Source organism: Eucyclogobius newberryi, unplaced genomic scaffold (assembly GCF_026437365.1).
Source record: "Eucyclogobius newberryi isolate DKJ021-1_F unplaced genomic scaffold, fEucNew1.0.hap1 SCAF_19, whole genome shotgun sequence".
NCBI lineage: Eukaryota > Metazoa > Chordata > Actinopteri > Gobiiformes > Gobiidae > Eucyclogobius > Eucyclogobius newberryi.
Genome location: NW_027315823.1, coordinates 16,908,518 through 16,922,477, shown reverse-complemented (window position 1 = coordinate 16,922,477; position 13,960 = coordinate 16,908,518). Strand labels below are relative to the sequence as shown.

Genomic DNA, 13,960 nt, shown 5'->3' with positions numbered 1-13,960 from the left:
GACCATTATAGCCATTGTAACATACAGCATGTATATTCTACATGTTTTTGTTTTATGTCACACAATATAAAACTGTGGAGGTAGATAAATTAGATGATCTTACACAATTTTGCATACATCAGAATTATATTGTTTTAATGTCTGATTCTGATCAGCTTGTATAATACTGTTAATATAAAAACCTGTGCATTTTTTCATTAACCAGCAAAAACATTTTGAGTGTAGAAATGTTACACCAGCAAAGGAAGTACAATGAAGTTGTTTTATCTAAACAAAATGACTGCATGATAATAAAGAGTAAATGGAGAACAGTAGGCTAATTCACTGCTTTAGAAGTGAGTTATTTTCCTGCGGTGATATGCCCTTTGTACTGTTGGCGTTTGGTGCATATTCACCTGGAGTCGGACAAACTCTTGAGGCTGATGTACAGTGAGCTCACCATGGTGCCTTCCTCCTGGATGGGGTCTTTGTTTTCATGGGCCTGGGACACGCGCATCAGGGTCAGCAGTCTCTTGGGGAGGGTTCCACTGAACAGCAGGTAGATGCACGGGTTTGCACAGCTGTTTAGACTGGCCAACAACATGAGAACGGAGAAGGTGGCAGCTGCAACTCACAAAACACTGGAGTTGGTTTGATGTCGCCAAGAATAACATTATGTCATTCTAGCATTTTGCAGGTGGGAGCAAAGTGGATTCTCTTCCATTAAATAGCCATGGATTTCAGGCATATGACTCCTTCCTGGATAGAAAGATTTTGACCGTTACCCATTCCAAAGAGAATATTTATATTTAAATTGTGCTATTCCTCTAATAAGGTAGGGGCATTGTCATGTCAAATCTTTCAAATCAGGGAGGATATGATGTTATTTAAGCCAATAGAAAGATGAGGAAAGACACGTTTTCTCTTCTGTTGGAGGTTTGGAAAAATCATCCACGCTGCAAAATACTTTAAAATATAACATTTACACTATAATAAATGTATATATTAGAAAGTTCTTACTGTGCGTCGGAGCCAGTGCGTCCCACACGGACCACAGCTGCACCGTGAAGAAGGGCGTCCAGCACAGCACGTAGGCCAGCACAATCACCACGGTCATTTTCACAGTCTTGACCCTGGCCTTGAACATCCTGGCCACACCGCTGGCCCTGGGGTGGATGTGGTGCCTCTTCGTGTTGAAGTTGACGTGCACAGTGCGGCAGATACGCACCTGGCAGCAGATCACCGTGAAGATGGGCAGTACAAAAATGACAAGAGTGGTCCATGTCACATAAGCTTTGGGCCCCCACGGCTGCACAAACTGGCCCCAGCAGTCATATACACCCGGGGCCACTTCCACGCGCGAGAAGATGAAGATCTGCGGAAGGCTGCCAATGAAAGACACGCACCACGCGGCGCACACGGGCCAGTTCCATTTGGCCGCGCGCCGCTGGAACGTCACCATTGGGTTACAGATGGCGTGGTATCGATCCACGGTCATCACCACGATCATGTACGTGGACGCGAACATGCCCACGACCTGAAAGTACTTCACCAGGCGGCACAGCACGTCCGGACCCACAAACCGGTCCGTTATGTCCCATATGAGTTGCGGGCAAACCTGGAAGAAAGTCACCACCAGATCCGCGACGCACAGGTGGAACACGAACACGCGCATACGGGACAACAGCTTCCTACGGTGCCACAGCACCAACAGGAGCCCCGCGTTCAGGACCCCCGCCGTCACGAAAATGATGGCCAGAAGGGCAATCTTCACCCGGGCCACGAACTCGTCGCGCGGCTCATCCTCCGTTAGTGCGTGCTCCAAAGTCTGGTTTGTGCTCAGCCAAGACATGCTCTGGATGAAGACGCACGGGCAAGAACAAATCTACACGAAGATCCCAGAATACACTATTCCCGGGGTTCCAAATGGCATCCAAACTTTTGGATATTTTAAAACTGAAGATGTAAACTTGCGTTAGAGAAGCAAGTGGAGTTCCTGCGTGCGCAACATGTTTGAACAAACTGAGCGAAGAGCCAGAGCTTCTGAAGGCTCTGTCTGCAGAAAGGAGGGGCGGGCCCTGAAACACCATGGACTGTCAGAGTGAATGCAAATATAATATAATATAATATAATATAATATATATATATACACACACACACACATACACACACAGTCCCACCCAACCACAATAACCCCTACAATTTTAAGAAAACATCGAGACCTTTCTTCTTCACATCTCTAATGACAATAATCTGTATTATTATTACTGCCATTGCCTGGTTTTTAGGCATATCTACAGAAAAACAAAACCAGACATTGGGGTGCAATTTAGTAACGTCCAATACAACCTGATCCGACTATTAAGGAGTAAATACCAGAAAATCAATAACTCAGAAGCTGCCACTCAGTGCAAGATAAACTAAAAACCTAACACAGTCTTCTTCTTGATTTGAGAACATCAACTGATGTATATTGTAAGAAAAGAAGAAGAAAAAAAAAGAGTTTTGGGATTATATTCTTGGAGTGTACATGTGGTATGTCACACATTAGTTTTTTTTCCTCAGTACGTCATTCAAGAAGTCCATTTAATTCTATTGGAGCTGCAGTGTTAAAGGTGTGGTTTGGACAGCACAGGGCAGATCCGTGTAGAGTGTAGTTTGGTGCTGCTCTTACATTCCCTCCTGTTTACCTTCATACCAACACCTCAAGCCTTCCAGCTGGGGAAGGTCATGAATTCACCAAAACATATCTAATTTTTGTGTTTTCTCTTTACTCAAGCCTTGTAGCTGGAGATGGTATGGAGCGACCATGTCACACAATACGTGAAAAATAAAAGTCTGCTTGGCTTTGTGGCATTATTGAGTGTCTGCGTAATGTCACGCAGGCACTATATGTTCTTGTATTTCACATTAAATTATATTTTCCGCTTCAACCGATTTCAACATGTTATAGCTCATTATGATCGCTTTCGCAGTAGTACATGTGCTATTACTTTTGACATTTGAAAAACTTGTACTTTTTACAGAATTTGCAATAGTATTAGTACTTTTTCCCTATTTAAATGAATTTGGGCATTATGAGTGTCTGCGGAATTCTTTAGACTTTATTCTTTAGAATTTTGTGACGGAGCGAGGAGAGAGGAATGGAAAATATAATAATAATACTACAACATTTGTGACATCACTCACAATACAAGAACATATAGTGGAGAGAGGGAGGGAGAGAGACAGAGGGAGGGAGGGAGATGGGGGGAGAGGGAGAGACGCAGACACTCCAGCAATGGCTTCAGCCATTGCAGATTTTCTAGTTAAATATAGTCCACTGTTCACACTGATTAATCTTTGTTCAGACGTCACGGGGTCAGGATGATTTTACAAATTATGAACGCAGAACAATGTCATATTGGAATAAATTATTGTGAAATTATGGTTAAGATATTCTTATGAATCGTTGTAATCGAGTCGACACATTTAGATTAGTCCAACAGGTTTTCTTGGGATTATGACTAGACAAAACAATAAAGCAAGCATATATCTGATCATAGCACTGTGAGTGGCTATTATATTATACTAACCTTGAGTACAACATAACAGTAAACATAACATAAAACTGTGTGAAAAGGCCTTCATTTATGGGAAATAAACACAAAATTACTTCAGTTGAACTGGAGAGAAACCTCAAAATCAAATAACTTTTCCAAACGGTATTTTCAAATATTAGTCACTTCCAATCAGTTCTGGCCTTGGTTGTGATTGTATTTTGAGTCATTCATCTGTTCTTTCTGTAACAAGCTCTGGTCTACATTGATTCATGCAAGTGCCATAATGATATGATCAATTCACCAGTAGAGCACAAAGCCTGCCCCTGCTTAAGCTTCCGTTTAGCTACGACTCGATGTAGCTGAGCAGTTCGTCTTTGTCCATCTGATAGTGACTTTTCTTCCAGATGTCCCGGAGCCGTTGTAAGGCTGCACCTATGTCCCTCCCTGATGTGATACCCAACTGCCGCAGGTCGTGTCCGTTGATGGGAAACTGAGGGATGGACCACTGGCACAGCTCCTTCAGCAGCTTCTCCTCGCCCTGATACTTAAGCAGCTCATACACTTTCATCTTAGTGTCCGACTCTCGATTCTGTAAAGGCACAGAAACACTGACATTTAAACATAATCGACTTTTACGTCATGTTAATTGTTTTTGTAATGAAATAAAGCAACAGTAAATTTATGTAATTAACACAAGTGGTACGGAGTAGGTTCAGACTTTGAATTACTACATTGTTTAAGTTTCAAATGGCTAGGGTTAAAAGTCAATATATCAATGATCTAGCCCAAACGACAACTGTCATTCGTTCTGAGGCTGCTGTGTTCATTTTGGAACAGTATATGCATAACATTTAAAGACTTTGCATTAAACCTTAAAATTGCTGCCACTGTTCTACAAAGAGGAAATATGTTTTGAAGTATGAAATGATGATGTCTTTGTACAGTGCTGGTCTTTTTCTCTGGCCTAGGGATGTAATTGAACAACTCCCGTCTCTCACATCCACTCCCACTTGGCCTTTAACGGCCTTCAATTTACATTCCAGCTGGAGGTGACGGTCTGTATAACACTGGCAATCATTTGTCTTCACAATAAAGGACCAGAAGGTTGACAGATGAAGGCGAATGTAATCTACTGCGATCTATGTGCAATTATCACCAAACAAAAGGAATTGTTCTTCAATTATTACAATTCATAATTTGACCATATGTACCGTAAAAGTAAGTAGTACAAATTATGTATATTAAACCTATTGTTGAAGTTGATGAATATTTCATACAAGCAGTAAACTTGCGATTGCTATGTCTTTTGAATGGAGTGAGTAAACACAACGCTAAAGTACTTCTTGTGCAGAGCAGTGGGCATGTTCAGAGAGAAGGTGAAATGGGCGATTTGCAAAGCATGGCACCTCAAATGCTGAACAATAAAGATTATTCAAACATGTTTGAATAATAATAATAATATAAGTTGATGGGATAAAAATAAAATGTTAAAGCCCTTGAACGTTGACTTTGCATAAGAAGACTTCTTTAGACTCAATAAAGCACAAACTAAATCAGAGCAATGAAGACTCACATCAATAATAATGTCAGTGAAAGGCTTGATGCTGTGTGGTTGCTTGCTGTCCTTCTTGAGCTCATGTCTGTACTTGACTAGGAACAGAGCCAGAGTCTTCTCCTCTTTGGACACTTTCAACCGGAGGTCCGTTTTGTCCACCTCCTCTGAGCAGTGGAAGAGGGCAGCCAGGACCGTCATTGGTTTGGGGGAGAGTCGTTTTGAGTTCTCCCACACTCGCCGCATCTCCTCCAGGTCACCGTCTGTTGGAAAACCTGTAGAATACAAAAAGGTACCAAGGGTAATTTACACAAAGCATTGAACACACTAAAGTGCAAAAAATATATACCATGACAAATCCTAATGACAATCCTTCCCTTAACTCATACGCAGTATAATAATATTTAATAACGCCAATGTTTTTAGCAAGCGATGACAAGAAACCGCAGTTCAGAAGTGTTCATGAGGGAAACCACTGGGAAAGACCACGGTGGGGGCGGTGAAGGTATGCCATGATCTGGGGTGCACTCCTCACACAGCTCTATGATTTTGCAACATACTGTGCAAAAGTGATATAACTGTGATATTTCATTGCCACATAGAAAGAAAATCTCCCTCTCATTGAGGCCTTATAAGCTGTGGGTGAAAATGAAAGGTATAAAATGTACTTTAACAGCCCTCTTACCGATGTACTGTGCCAATCCCAGTTTGTATAGGAGCTCCAGTAGAGGGCCCGCGTGGTTGCCAACAACAAGCTTCTTCAGTTCTACCCAGATGCGTTCTCCTGCGATCCCAGCCAGGCCATTGCCATTTGCTTTAATGGCAGCAAGTGTCCCTGGCTCATGGTCATCTGGTTCCAGAGCAACTCTGCCATAAAACCTGTGGATTAAAAAAATACTCTTCACTATTTACAACTATATTTTAGTGAGAAGACTCAAAACATGCTCTCCAAACCTAAAATAGCGCAATATTCTCAGGTAATCCTCTTGGATTCTTTGCTCAGCACTGCCCACAAATCTAACTTTATGATTCTGCAGGTCTTCATATCCTTTGAAATAGTCATACAATGTGCCATCAAGACCTGCAAAGAAAATGGCATTGTGTAAGATGAAAAATTAAACATGTTTGTTTGTTTGTATCTTTTGCCTTTACGCATTTGAATACAGCTCTCATCATCATGCAATATTTGATCCCATAGGTTTGTACCTAAAAACATGGAATTGATGGTGAGGTCTCTGCGCTCTGCATCCTGTTGCCAGTCAGTGGTGAATTCGACCTCTGCATGTCGTCCATCTGTCTGAACGTCCACACGCAGCGTAGTCACCTCAAAGTTTTCATTGTGTATCTAGAACAATTCATATAACCAAGACATGAATATATTTACTTAAAATGTGTGTACAAATCATATATTTCTAATCTGGAAACACAGTCTGTGTGGAAATATATAGAGCTCACGGGTGGGTAATTATTTTTCCTCTGAGGGCTATATTTAAATCCAGGCAAGTGGCGGAGGGCCGGACCGCCATCATTGGTGTAACAAATTATCATCATTATAAGCACTTTTATGTAAAATATAGGCAATTGAAGTTATTGTTTTCAGTTAAAAAATTTAAACTAAAATCTTGCGAGAAGGCCACATCTGGCTCCTTCAAATGCCCATGAGTTAACTGGATAGTAAGTAAAGAGTGACAAAACCGTATTTTGACTTTGTTTGTTGTCGGGTTTGCTCATAGTTTATAAATTCCATAACACATTTAGCTCAATTGAGCGTCTTAAAAATAAAAGTTAAAAGTGACAAATCAAATACTGAGCTGTGTAGATAAAACTGGTCTCTCACTCTGGCTGTGATGGTGCCGTGCTGCTCTCCTTTGTTGTTAATCATGCGAATACCCGCTGCCTGAAACATCCTCTTCATTTCCTCTGGAGTAGCTGTCGTCGCAAAGTCCACATCGTCAGGCCGTTTCCCCGACAATAGGTCCCGGACTGCTCCTCCAGCAACCCGGAGCTCATAATCATTCTTTTGAAAGAGTTCTAGAAAGGTAAATATAACACAAACCTGAAGCACGGTATCAAGAAGCATCAAGAGGAGCTCTAAAATGAGGGTGACCACTTGTCTCGCTTTTGTCTGGCAAACCCAATTAGGCCCTTGTCCCACTTATTTACAGTCATAATGAATAGTATTGTAATATTAAAGTTTACATAGAAAATGCAAAAAATAATATGGTATTATGCAGTTATCATCACTGAGTTGGTCATACTAGGTACAATACATCATGTCAAAATAATAAAGACAATGCCATCTGGTGGACATACAATGCAAAGCCATTCCACAAAATCTATGTCTTCTCAACTTTGGCCCATATCAAAAATATTTTCTTTTTCCCCTTTTTGTATGGAATTGCCTTGTTAAAAATCAGCAGCTTGGTAACTGTGCCTTTTTTGTAAAACATGCTTCACCCAAACAACATTTTATGTGAATGGTTCTCATTTATGGAATATGATCCCTGTCCACCCATCCCTATCCTCCCAAGTTATTGGGATAGGCTACAGTCACCCGCGACCCCGAAAGGGAACAAGCGGTAGAAAATGGATGGATGGACCCCTGTCCAGTTAAAATCCATAACAAAATTTAGCATCTTCATAAGATAAACTAAATCTTGGATGTGCCAGCAGCACTGCGCTCATGTTTAATGTGTTTCTAATGTATATTTTCTTATTCGTCTTAATGTTGTACATATCACTGTGTCCTCTGTTTTTAGTGTGTGCTGCGACTAGCTATAAGCACTATGATGCATGCATCGGGCTGCTGTGCTACAGTTAGTCAATGTTTTTGTATCTGTCCCTATTACCTTTTTTTTTAATAAATAAAATTTTATATATATATATATATATATATATATATATATATATATATATATATATATATATATATATATATAACCAGTTCATGCTAATTATAACATAATACATGCTTTTGAAGTTAAGTTACTTGTAGAAATGAAATGAAGTAAGAACTATTTGATTTATGCATTAAAAATAAATAATGTCCACAAAAACAAGAGATTCAAGGTCTGAATTGCTAAAGTTCAATTTTTTTTACCAGATTGTAAAAGAAAATCAATTGAAATGCTTTGATTTTTGAAGGAATCTTGGAGAAACAGGTGTTTTATAAGGTTCTACAAATAAAGAGTCTTGTAAGGAAGAAATAAAAGAAAGTTCTATGACCCTCTTAGTGATTTTTTTACAAAGGCATAAAAATCCAAACTTTAAAGGGGAATAATATATAAACTATAGGTATATAAATATATAAACAATTACGGTAAGACTGCCACTTCACTAAATGTGTTAAAAATAAATGAGAAAGAGAAACTGACTTTGTTTTAACCGACAAAGAAAATATATATACATCCTAGAGGACCACAAAATCACATGTTTCACGTTTTTTCATAATACCATCTCAAAGTGCTCATTATTCACAGGGAAATGCTGCCTGCTGGTGAAATGGTGGCAGCCAGGAGGCCCACCATTACCATGTGTATTGGGACTGTCCTGTTGGTCAAAACTATTGGACTGAGATTAATGAAGCGCTACAGGCCGTTTTTGACATCGTCATCCCATTTGGGCCTCAAAACTCCTGCCATGGACAAAATAAATGGATACCTTTAGAATACACTTTTGTCGTTTAGAATTTATCAATATTGTGATATATTGTGACAGACTTCTTGTCAATATGTGTATCGATACAGAGATGCGTATCGTGACCTACAGACTGTAGCATCAAGGAAATTCAAATGCACTTTTTATTCTACTAAATCAAAACATAATTTAATAGCAGTTTAAAGGGATATCCATGTATCAGGACACATATCATATCAAGTTTTGGGTATCTGGATTTGTATCGTATCACGGACCCTGTATCGGGATGCGTATTGTATCGTGAGGTACTAGGCAATACCCAGCCCTAGACTAGAAACAAATTGGAAAAATTATGTTCGGAATAAATGTGAAAATGTACCTATTTTACAGATTTGGTGTGAATTTGTTTTTAGACGTGCCATATTTTATTTCTTTGCCTGTCATAAGCTACTTGTATCCAGTATTTTTAAATTTGCTATCTGGTCTGTTTTTTTTTTTTTTTTTTTTGCGCTGTAATAAAAATGCTATAACTAACAATGTCTCTGGGACACAAAAGGCACATATTTATTATTAAAATACTCAAGAGGGAATAACACCTTCGGTGTTGCATCCAATTGTTGTCTCATATATATTTAGTCAATGTGTGCCATTATCTGTTGCACTTTGTTTCGGGTGTTCCAGCTTTTTTCAAGTTAAGGAATTGAATAATAATGAAATAAATACATTGAAATGGTCTTACCTGCAAGTCCTTTCAGTCCATCAGTGAACAGACACTGAAACTCACTGGTTTTCAGCTGCATCGTGAAGAGACCCCTCCAGTACAACGCTGCCCTACCAACCACAAGAGGACGGAGTAATTTACACCACATCCGAGAAATGAACGTGTTCTGTGCACTTAGCAAGCTAGCACTTCACACTGTTGACATGACCGAAAGCCCCGGTTTGGACAGATGACCAGAATTACTTTCCTCATGAAAGTAATACGAGCATAAGTACAGCCATTTCACAACATTATAATGACCTGAATCGCGTTCCAGCTTTCAATAAAGTCAGTCAATGTCAAACAAATCTCTCCGAACAAAACATCTACGTTAACTTATCGGTGGAGGCACAAACAGGAAGTATGCGAGTGCCATGCGGCCACTGGCCAATAGCGTGCGAGAACGTCAGAACAAGTAGGCGGGTCTTTGCAGAATTCACGCTGTCAAAAAAGTCTCGCGATACTTGCCTGTCGTTTACTTTTCGGGGGGTTTTCCGCTTTGCTCTGTCTTGTGTCCGATGTTAGATCTTCGTAAACAGAGCAGGAGAAATGGTTAAAGTGGAGATAACGCCGCTCAGGACCTGGGCTGACTTCTTACCCGGGTTTGAGAGATTCGCCAAGCCAGATTTTAATGACATGTCGAGGTGGAACAACAGATTAGTTAGCAACCTGCTTTACTACCAGACAAACTACTTGCTGCTCGCTGTAGCTGTGTTTCTTGTCGTTGGGTAAGTTCCAACACTTGATCCTTGTTTGAGTTTTGTTGTATTTGAGCAAAGGGTGAGGGAGTTTATGAGTTTGGTTTGTGTGATATGAGTAATGTTGTTTGAGGGACGCTGCTGTCATGGGGTGCATTTTGACCTGTGACTGTGACTATGATCGCCTCGTCAAAAAAACGGAACAAAACAAACAGATGATTTATTAAATAGAGACGTGATGTGTGATCTGTGAGTTGACAAACCATTAATATGTACCGATTATTGCATTGTTCTACCATAGAACAAAAAGCTCCTGGGACAAGATGTACTAGTTGCAGAACATCAAAAGAGCAAACATAAAATGAAACTAATTGCAGGACAAACCAGAAATCAGCCGTGTAGGATAACGAACCCAGCTCTTTCTGTTTCTGAAACTACAAAAAACACACAAATCATTAAGTACATTGTTAATACTCGCTGTTCTCTTGCAACTGCCATTACTTTTGCTTAGAGCACATATTTAAATGTGCTCTAAGCAACTTTTTTTTTGTATGATGCATTTATATTAACAGCAAATCTTACACAACATGGAAATATTTCTATTTAATATCCATTTAGAAGCAACTCAGAACGACATATTAAACTACACACTAAAACGCAACTACATTTATAATTCAGTTTTGTTGCCTATTTGTCCCCGGTTTGACCATTTTAGTAAAGTTTTATAATTGTTCTTCAACATGAGCAGCAAATATGATAGGTAGAGATAATTCCACAACTGTTGCCTTAGCAACCTTATTGAAAACAAGAGCTCCATATAAATGACACAATTGTTATGATTTGAGAAACAATAAAAACATTCCACAGCTTTATTTCGTTGAATGATCATTTAAACTGTCAGAAATATGTGTCAGTTAAGTGTAAATTATCCATATAGTAGATCCATGAAATTATCTGTTTTCAATGGCCTGTCGCCTTTTGATGACATCACAGAGATTCTATTTTAGAACTCGACTCTATTTACTGTAATTTATTTCAGAATTTCTTCACAAACTGCAACTTAACGGAAGTAAAACTATGATACATATTTACCACAGGTGTTATCCCACCAAACGAAGTCATAATTGGAGAAAACGGGTCATATACACATATATAATGCTATCATATGCTGTACACCATTCTGCTAACCATTCTGAGACGTTCCCTGGTAGTGAATTGTTTAGCTACTTTTTTTTTTTTTTTTTTAAATCTCGGCCGAGACAGAGCATTCAAATAAAGCATTTCAATCTAAATATCTTGTATTTTTAATTGTTTTGGCTTTCTATCATAATTTGGGGAAACATTAACGTCTTCTAATACAAACTAAAACCTGAAATGGCGTGAGTGTAACAGAACTGAAAGACTGTAGGCTTCATCCCTGTCCACTAGATGGAGCCAGTGACCACACACGTCCCAGAGCTCACACTGTTGTGTTTTGGCCTTTCTTGCTCCAGGTTGCTGAATCCTCTGGGCATGATCACTGCCATGGCTGTGGTGTCTGCAGTGTTCCTAGGCTCACTCTGGGCTGGAGACAACAAAGCGGCCATTAACAAGTTCAAGAGGCAGAACCCCACAATGTTTATTATTGTGGTAATGGCCGCCAGTTACTTTGTCATGTCTCTGCTGGGGAGCGTCACTGTGTTCATGACGGCCATCACACTACCTCTTATTTGTAAGTTTGATATGTCAAGAATGAACCACTTTCCGATTTGATCATAATCCATTAACTTTACAAGTTTTTTAATTGTGTAAAGTACAAATATGTTTATTATTCTAATGATAATTGTAGTATTCTGTCTATGGTAGTTATATAGTTATAGAGCTGTGATATTATATTATGTATTATTAAAAAAAAAGGTTTCCAAATTCCAACATTAATTTCGTCCACAAATTTCTTCCTCCAAAATCTGAAATCTGCTCCAAACCCCATTATTTTACTCTCAGTTATATAATAAACGAGCCAAGCTGATTATTGAATTTTCAAAATTACTGGATCTCAAAAAATTGCTTAACTCTAGTTTCTCATATTAATACTGCCTGATGTGACACACAATGTCTTTGTTTTGTGGACTAATTCAACCATTCCCATCCCATCTGCTTTCAGTAATTGTTATCCACGCTTCTTTTCGTCTACGTAACATGAAGAACAAACTGGAGAACAAGATGGAGTGCGCAGGGCTGAAGAGATCGCCCATGGGACTGCTGCTGGAAGCCCTGGGCCAGCAGGAGGAGAACGTGCAGAAGATCCAGAACTTTTTGGAGGCTAAGCTCAAAGAGTGACTGAATAAGGACACAGAAAACATCTATCATTAAAGTGTCTCTAAAGTTTTCTTCTTTGTTGGACTAACCCTGTGTTCAAACCAACAAAAATCCTGTAATGCAAAGGGCTCTGTCTTCACCTCAGGGTACAGCAGGTGTCACTCCACCCTGAACTTGTCTGGGCACTTTCAAATGCCCTGCTGCTTCATGTCTCAGCTTTGCAATGGGCCATGCGTTTGTGTGCAGTGCATCTACAGAGAAAGTTTCCTGTCTCTTTACATACTTTTATGTAGTCTCTGAACCAGCTGTCATTTCTGCCTGTTGATTCGGTAAATGCAGTCAGCACAGATGACTGCCAAGATGCTCCAAAAGACAGATGGGTTTATGGAAAAGATTATCTGGCGTCTTGCTGTTTCATTGTTGTAGTGGGAACAGGGACACAACAGAATATGCACAGGCAGGAATTGAACAGGTTACTCTTCCGTTCACAGGTGAATGCTACTACACCACGGCATTATTTATATGGTAAATAAGATGTTTTTACCTGAAGCCTTTAAAGGCATCTTTGAGCGTAACCAAAGGCATGAAATAGTTTTATTTAAAAATAAACCAATCATAAATGACTCTGGGATGCATCCAGTGTGGGCTGCGACCACATTCACAATGGAGTCAATTTATTTACTCTTTGTAAACTCCAGTCACACATTCATATACAAAAGATCCTGCATTTCCCTGCTTTTAACCAGGTTGCTTCTTTATTACAAGATCAGAAACTATGCTGAAATAATTAAAACTTCATCATGCACATGCATTTTTGTTTTCCTTTTGCATTTCTTGATTTTGTGAGCTGGAATATAAAAGTAAATGACTTCCTTCTACAACAGCACTGTGTCATGTGTCTTCAAACTAATGGCACAAGAAAACTTTGATCTTTTTACAGTAGTTTTCTTACTTCTTGGACTGAGTAAAGTTCATGCTAACTAACCCAAAAGTTTGTGGATTAAATCCCTTCTGACATGCTTCCCTTGTGTCATTGGGCACTTTGCTTGTGTGAACGTTTTGTGGTCACAAAAGCAACATGGCATAATTGAGGGATTAATTAATAATTCTAATGTATGCAATCTTTTGTATCATTGCATTAAATATATTTTGCCATTTGCACACTACACTACTACTTTTAGTAGTGCGGTAGTTTACACCCTACAAACAAACACCCACATGTAGAACAGACATAGTTTCTTTAATCCTGCACATCAATAAATCTACGGTTGCAATATTCTAATACTGTGCATTAATATCACAATACTTTCTTACTTTTATTTGTTATTTTCTTTGACAAATTAGGTTACTTTTACCTTGACAAACTAACCTAATTTGTCTTGAAAGCCAAACATATTTTAAACAAATTCATGATGCATTTTATGGACAACATGTTCTTGTACAAAAGGTGCTGACTCTGACTCTCCCCAATACTTTCTGGCTTTGTGGATATTAA

General features: G+C 39.2%; 3 protein-coding genes across 4 annotated transcripts; 1 reads left to right on the top strand and 2 right to left on the bottom strand.

Annotated features, from left to right (window-relative positions):
- Positions 1–210: 210 nt before the first annotated feature.
- LOC140365466 (vasopressin V2 receptor-like) lies at positions 211–1,988 on the bottom strand. The gene is made up of 2 exons (XM_072451920.1): positions 1,000–1,988; positions 211–603 (listed from the first exon to the last, which is right to left on the bottom strand). Exons 1-2 carry the CDS (start codon positions 1,829–1,831, stop codon positions 392–394), a joined length of 1,044 nt encoding a protein of 347 aa, XP_072308021.1. The 5' UTR covers positions 1,832–1,988; the 3' UTR covers positions 211–391.
- Positions 1,989–3,631: 1,643 nt separating this feature from the next.
- Positions 3,632–9,812, bottom strand: trnt1 (tRNA nucleotidyl transferase, CCA-adding, 1). Of its 2 annotated transcripts, XM_072451919.1 has the most exons (8): positions 9,731–9,812; positions 9,449–9,540; positions 6,911–7,104; positions 6,280–6,418; positions 6,028–6,154; positions 5,759–5,952; positions 5,095–5,348; positions 3,632–4,110 (listed from the first exon to the last, which is right to left on the bottom strand). In XM_072451919.1, exons 2-8 carry the CDS (start codon positions 9,507–9,509, stop codon positions 3,865–3,867), a joined length of 1,215 nt encoding a protein of 404 aa, XP_072308020.1. In that variant the 5' UTR covers positions 9,510–9,540; positions 9,731–9,812; the 3' UTR covers positions 3,632–3,864. The 2 variants fall into 2 exon arrangements, with proteins under 2 accessions (XP_072308020.1, XP_072308019.1); XM_072451918.1 differs by having other exon boundaries at positions 3,634–4,110; positions 9,449–9,806.
- Positions 9,813–9,928: 116 nt separating this feature from the next.
- arl6ip5a (ADP-ribosylation factor-like 6 interacting protein 5a) lies at positions 9,929–13,483 on the top strand. The gene is made up of 3 exons (XM_072451921.1): positions 9,929–10,197; positions 11,661–11,878; positions 12,311–13,483. Exons 1-3 carry the CDS (start codon positions 10,019–10,021, stop codon positions 12,484–12,486), a joined length of 573 nt encoding a protein of 190 aa, XP_072308022.1. The 5' UTR covers positions 9,929–10,018; the 3' UTR covers positions 12,487–13,483.
- Positions 13,484–13,960: the final 477 nt, after the last annotated feature.

What these genes read in the sequence shown, in the direction of transcription:
- LOC140365466 (XM_072451920.1), bottom strand. Translation starts at nt 1,831, where the DNA reads ATGTCTTGGCTGAGCACAAACCAGACTTTGGAGCACGCACTAACGGAG. An exon ending in CGCACTGGCTCCGACGCACA is followed by an intron (nt 604 to 999) that starts GTAAGAACTTTC and finishes TGTGAGTTGCAG; the next exon opens with CTGCCACCTTCTCCGTTCTC.
- trnt1 (XM_072451918.1), bottom strand. Translation starts at nt 9,578, where the DNA reads ATGTGGTGTAAATTACTCCGTCCTCTTGTGGTTGGTAGGGCAGCGTTG. An exon ending in TGGACTGAAAGGACTTGCAG is followed by an intron (nt 7,105 to 9,448) that starts GTAAGACCATTT and finishes TTACCTTTCTAG; the next exon opens with AACTCTTTCAAAAGAATGAT. An exon ending in TCACTGACATTATTATTGAT is followed by an intron (nt 4,111 to 5,094) that starts GTGAGTCTTCAT and finishes GTGCCTTTACAG; the next exon opens with AATCGAGAGTCGGACACTAA.
- arl6ip5a (XM_072451921.1), top strand. Translation starts at nt 10,019, where the DNA reads ATGGTTAAAGTGGAGATAACGCCGCTCAGGACCTGGGCTGACTTCTTA. An exon ending in GCTGTGTTTCTTGTCGTTGG is followed by an intron (nt 10,198 to 11,660) that starts GTAAGTTCCAAC and finishes TTCTTGCTCCAG; the next exon opens with GTTGCTGAATCCTCTGGGCA. An exon ending in CATCACACTACCTCTTATTT is followed by an intron (nt 11,879 to 12,310) that starts GTAAGTTTGATA and finishes ATCTGCTTTCAG; the next exon opens with TAATTGTTATCCACGCTTCT.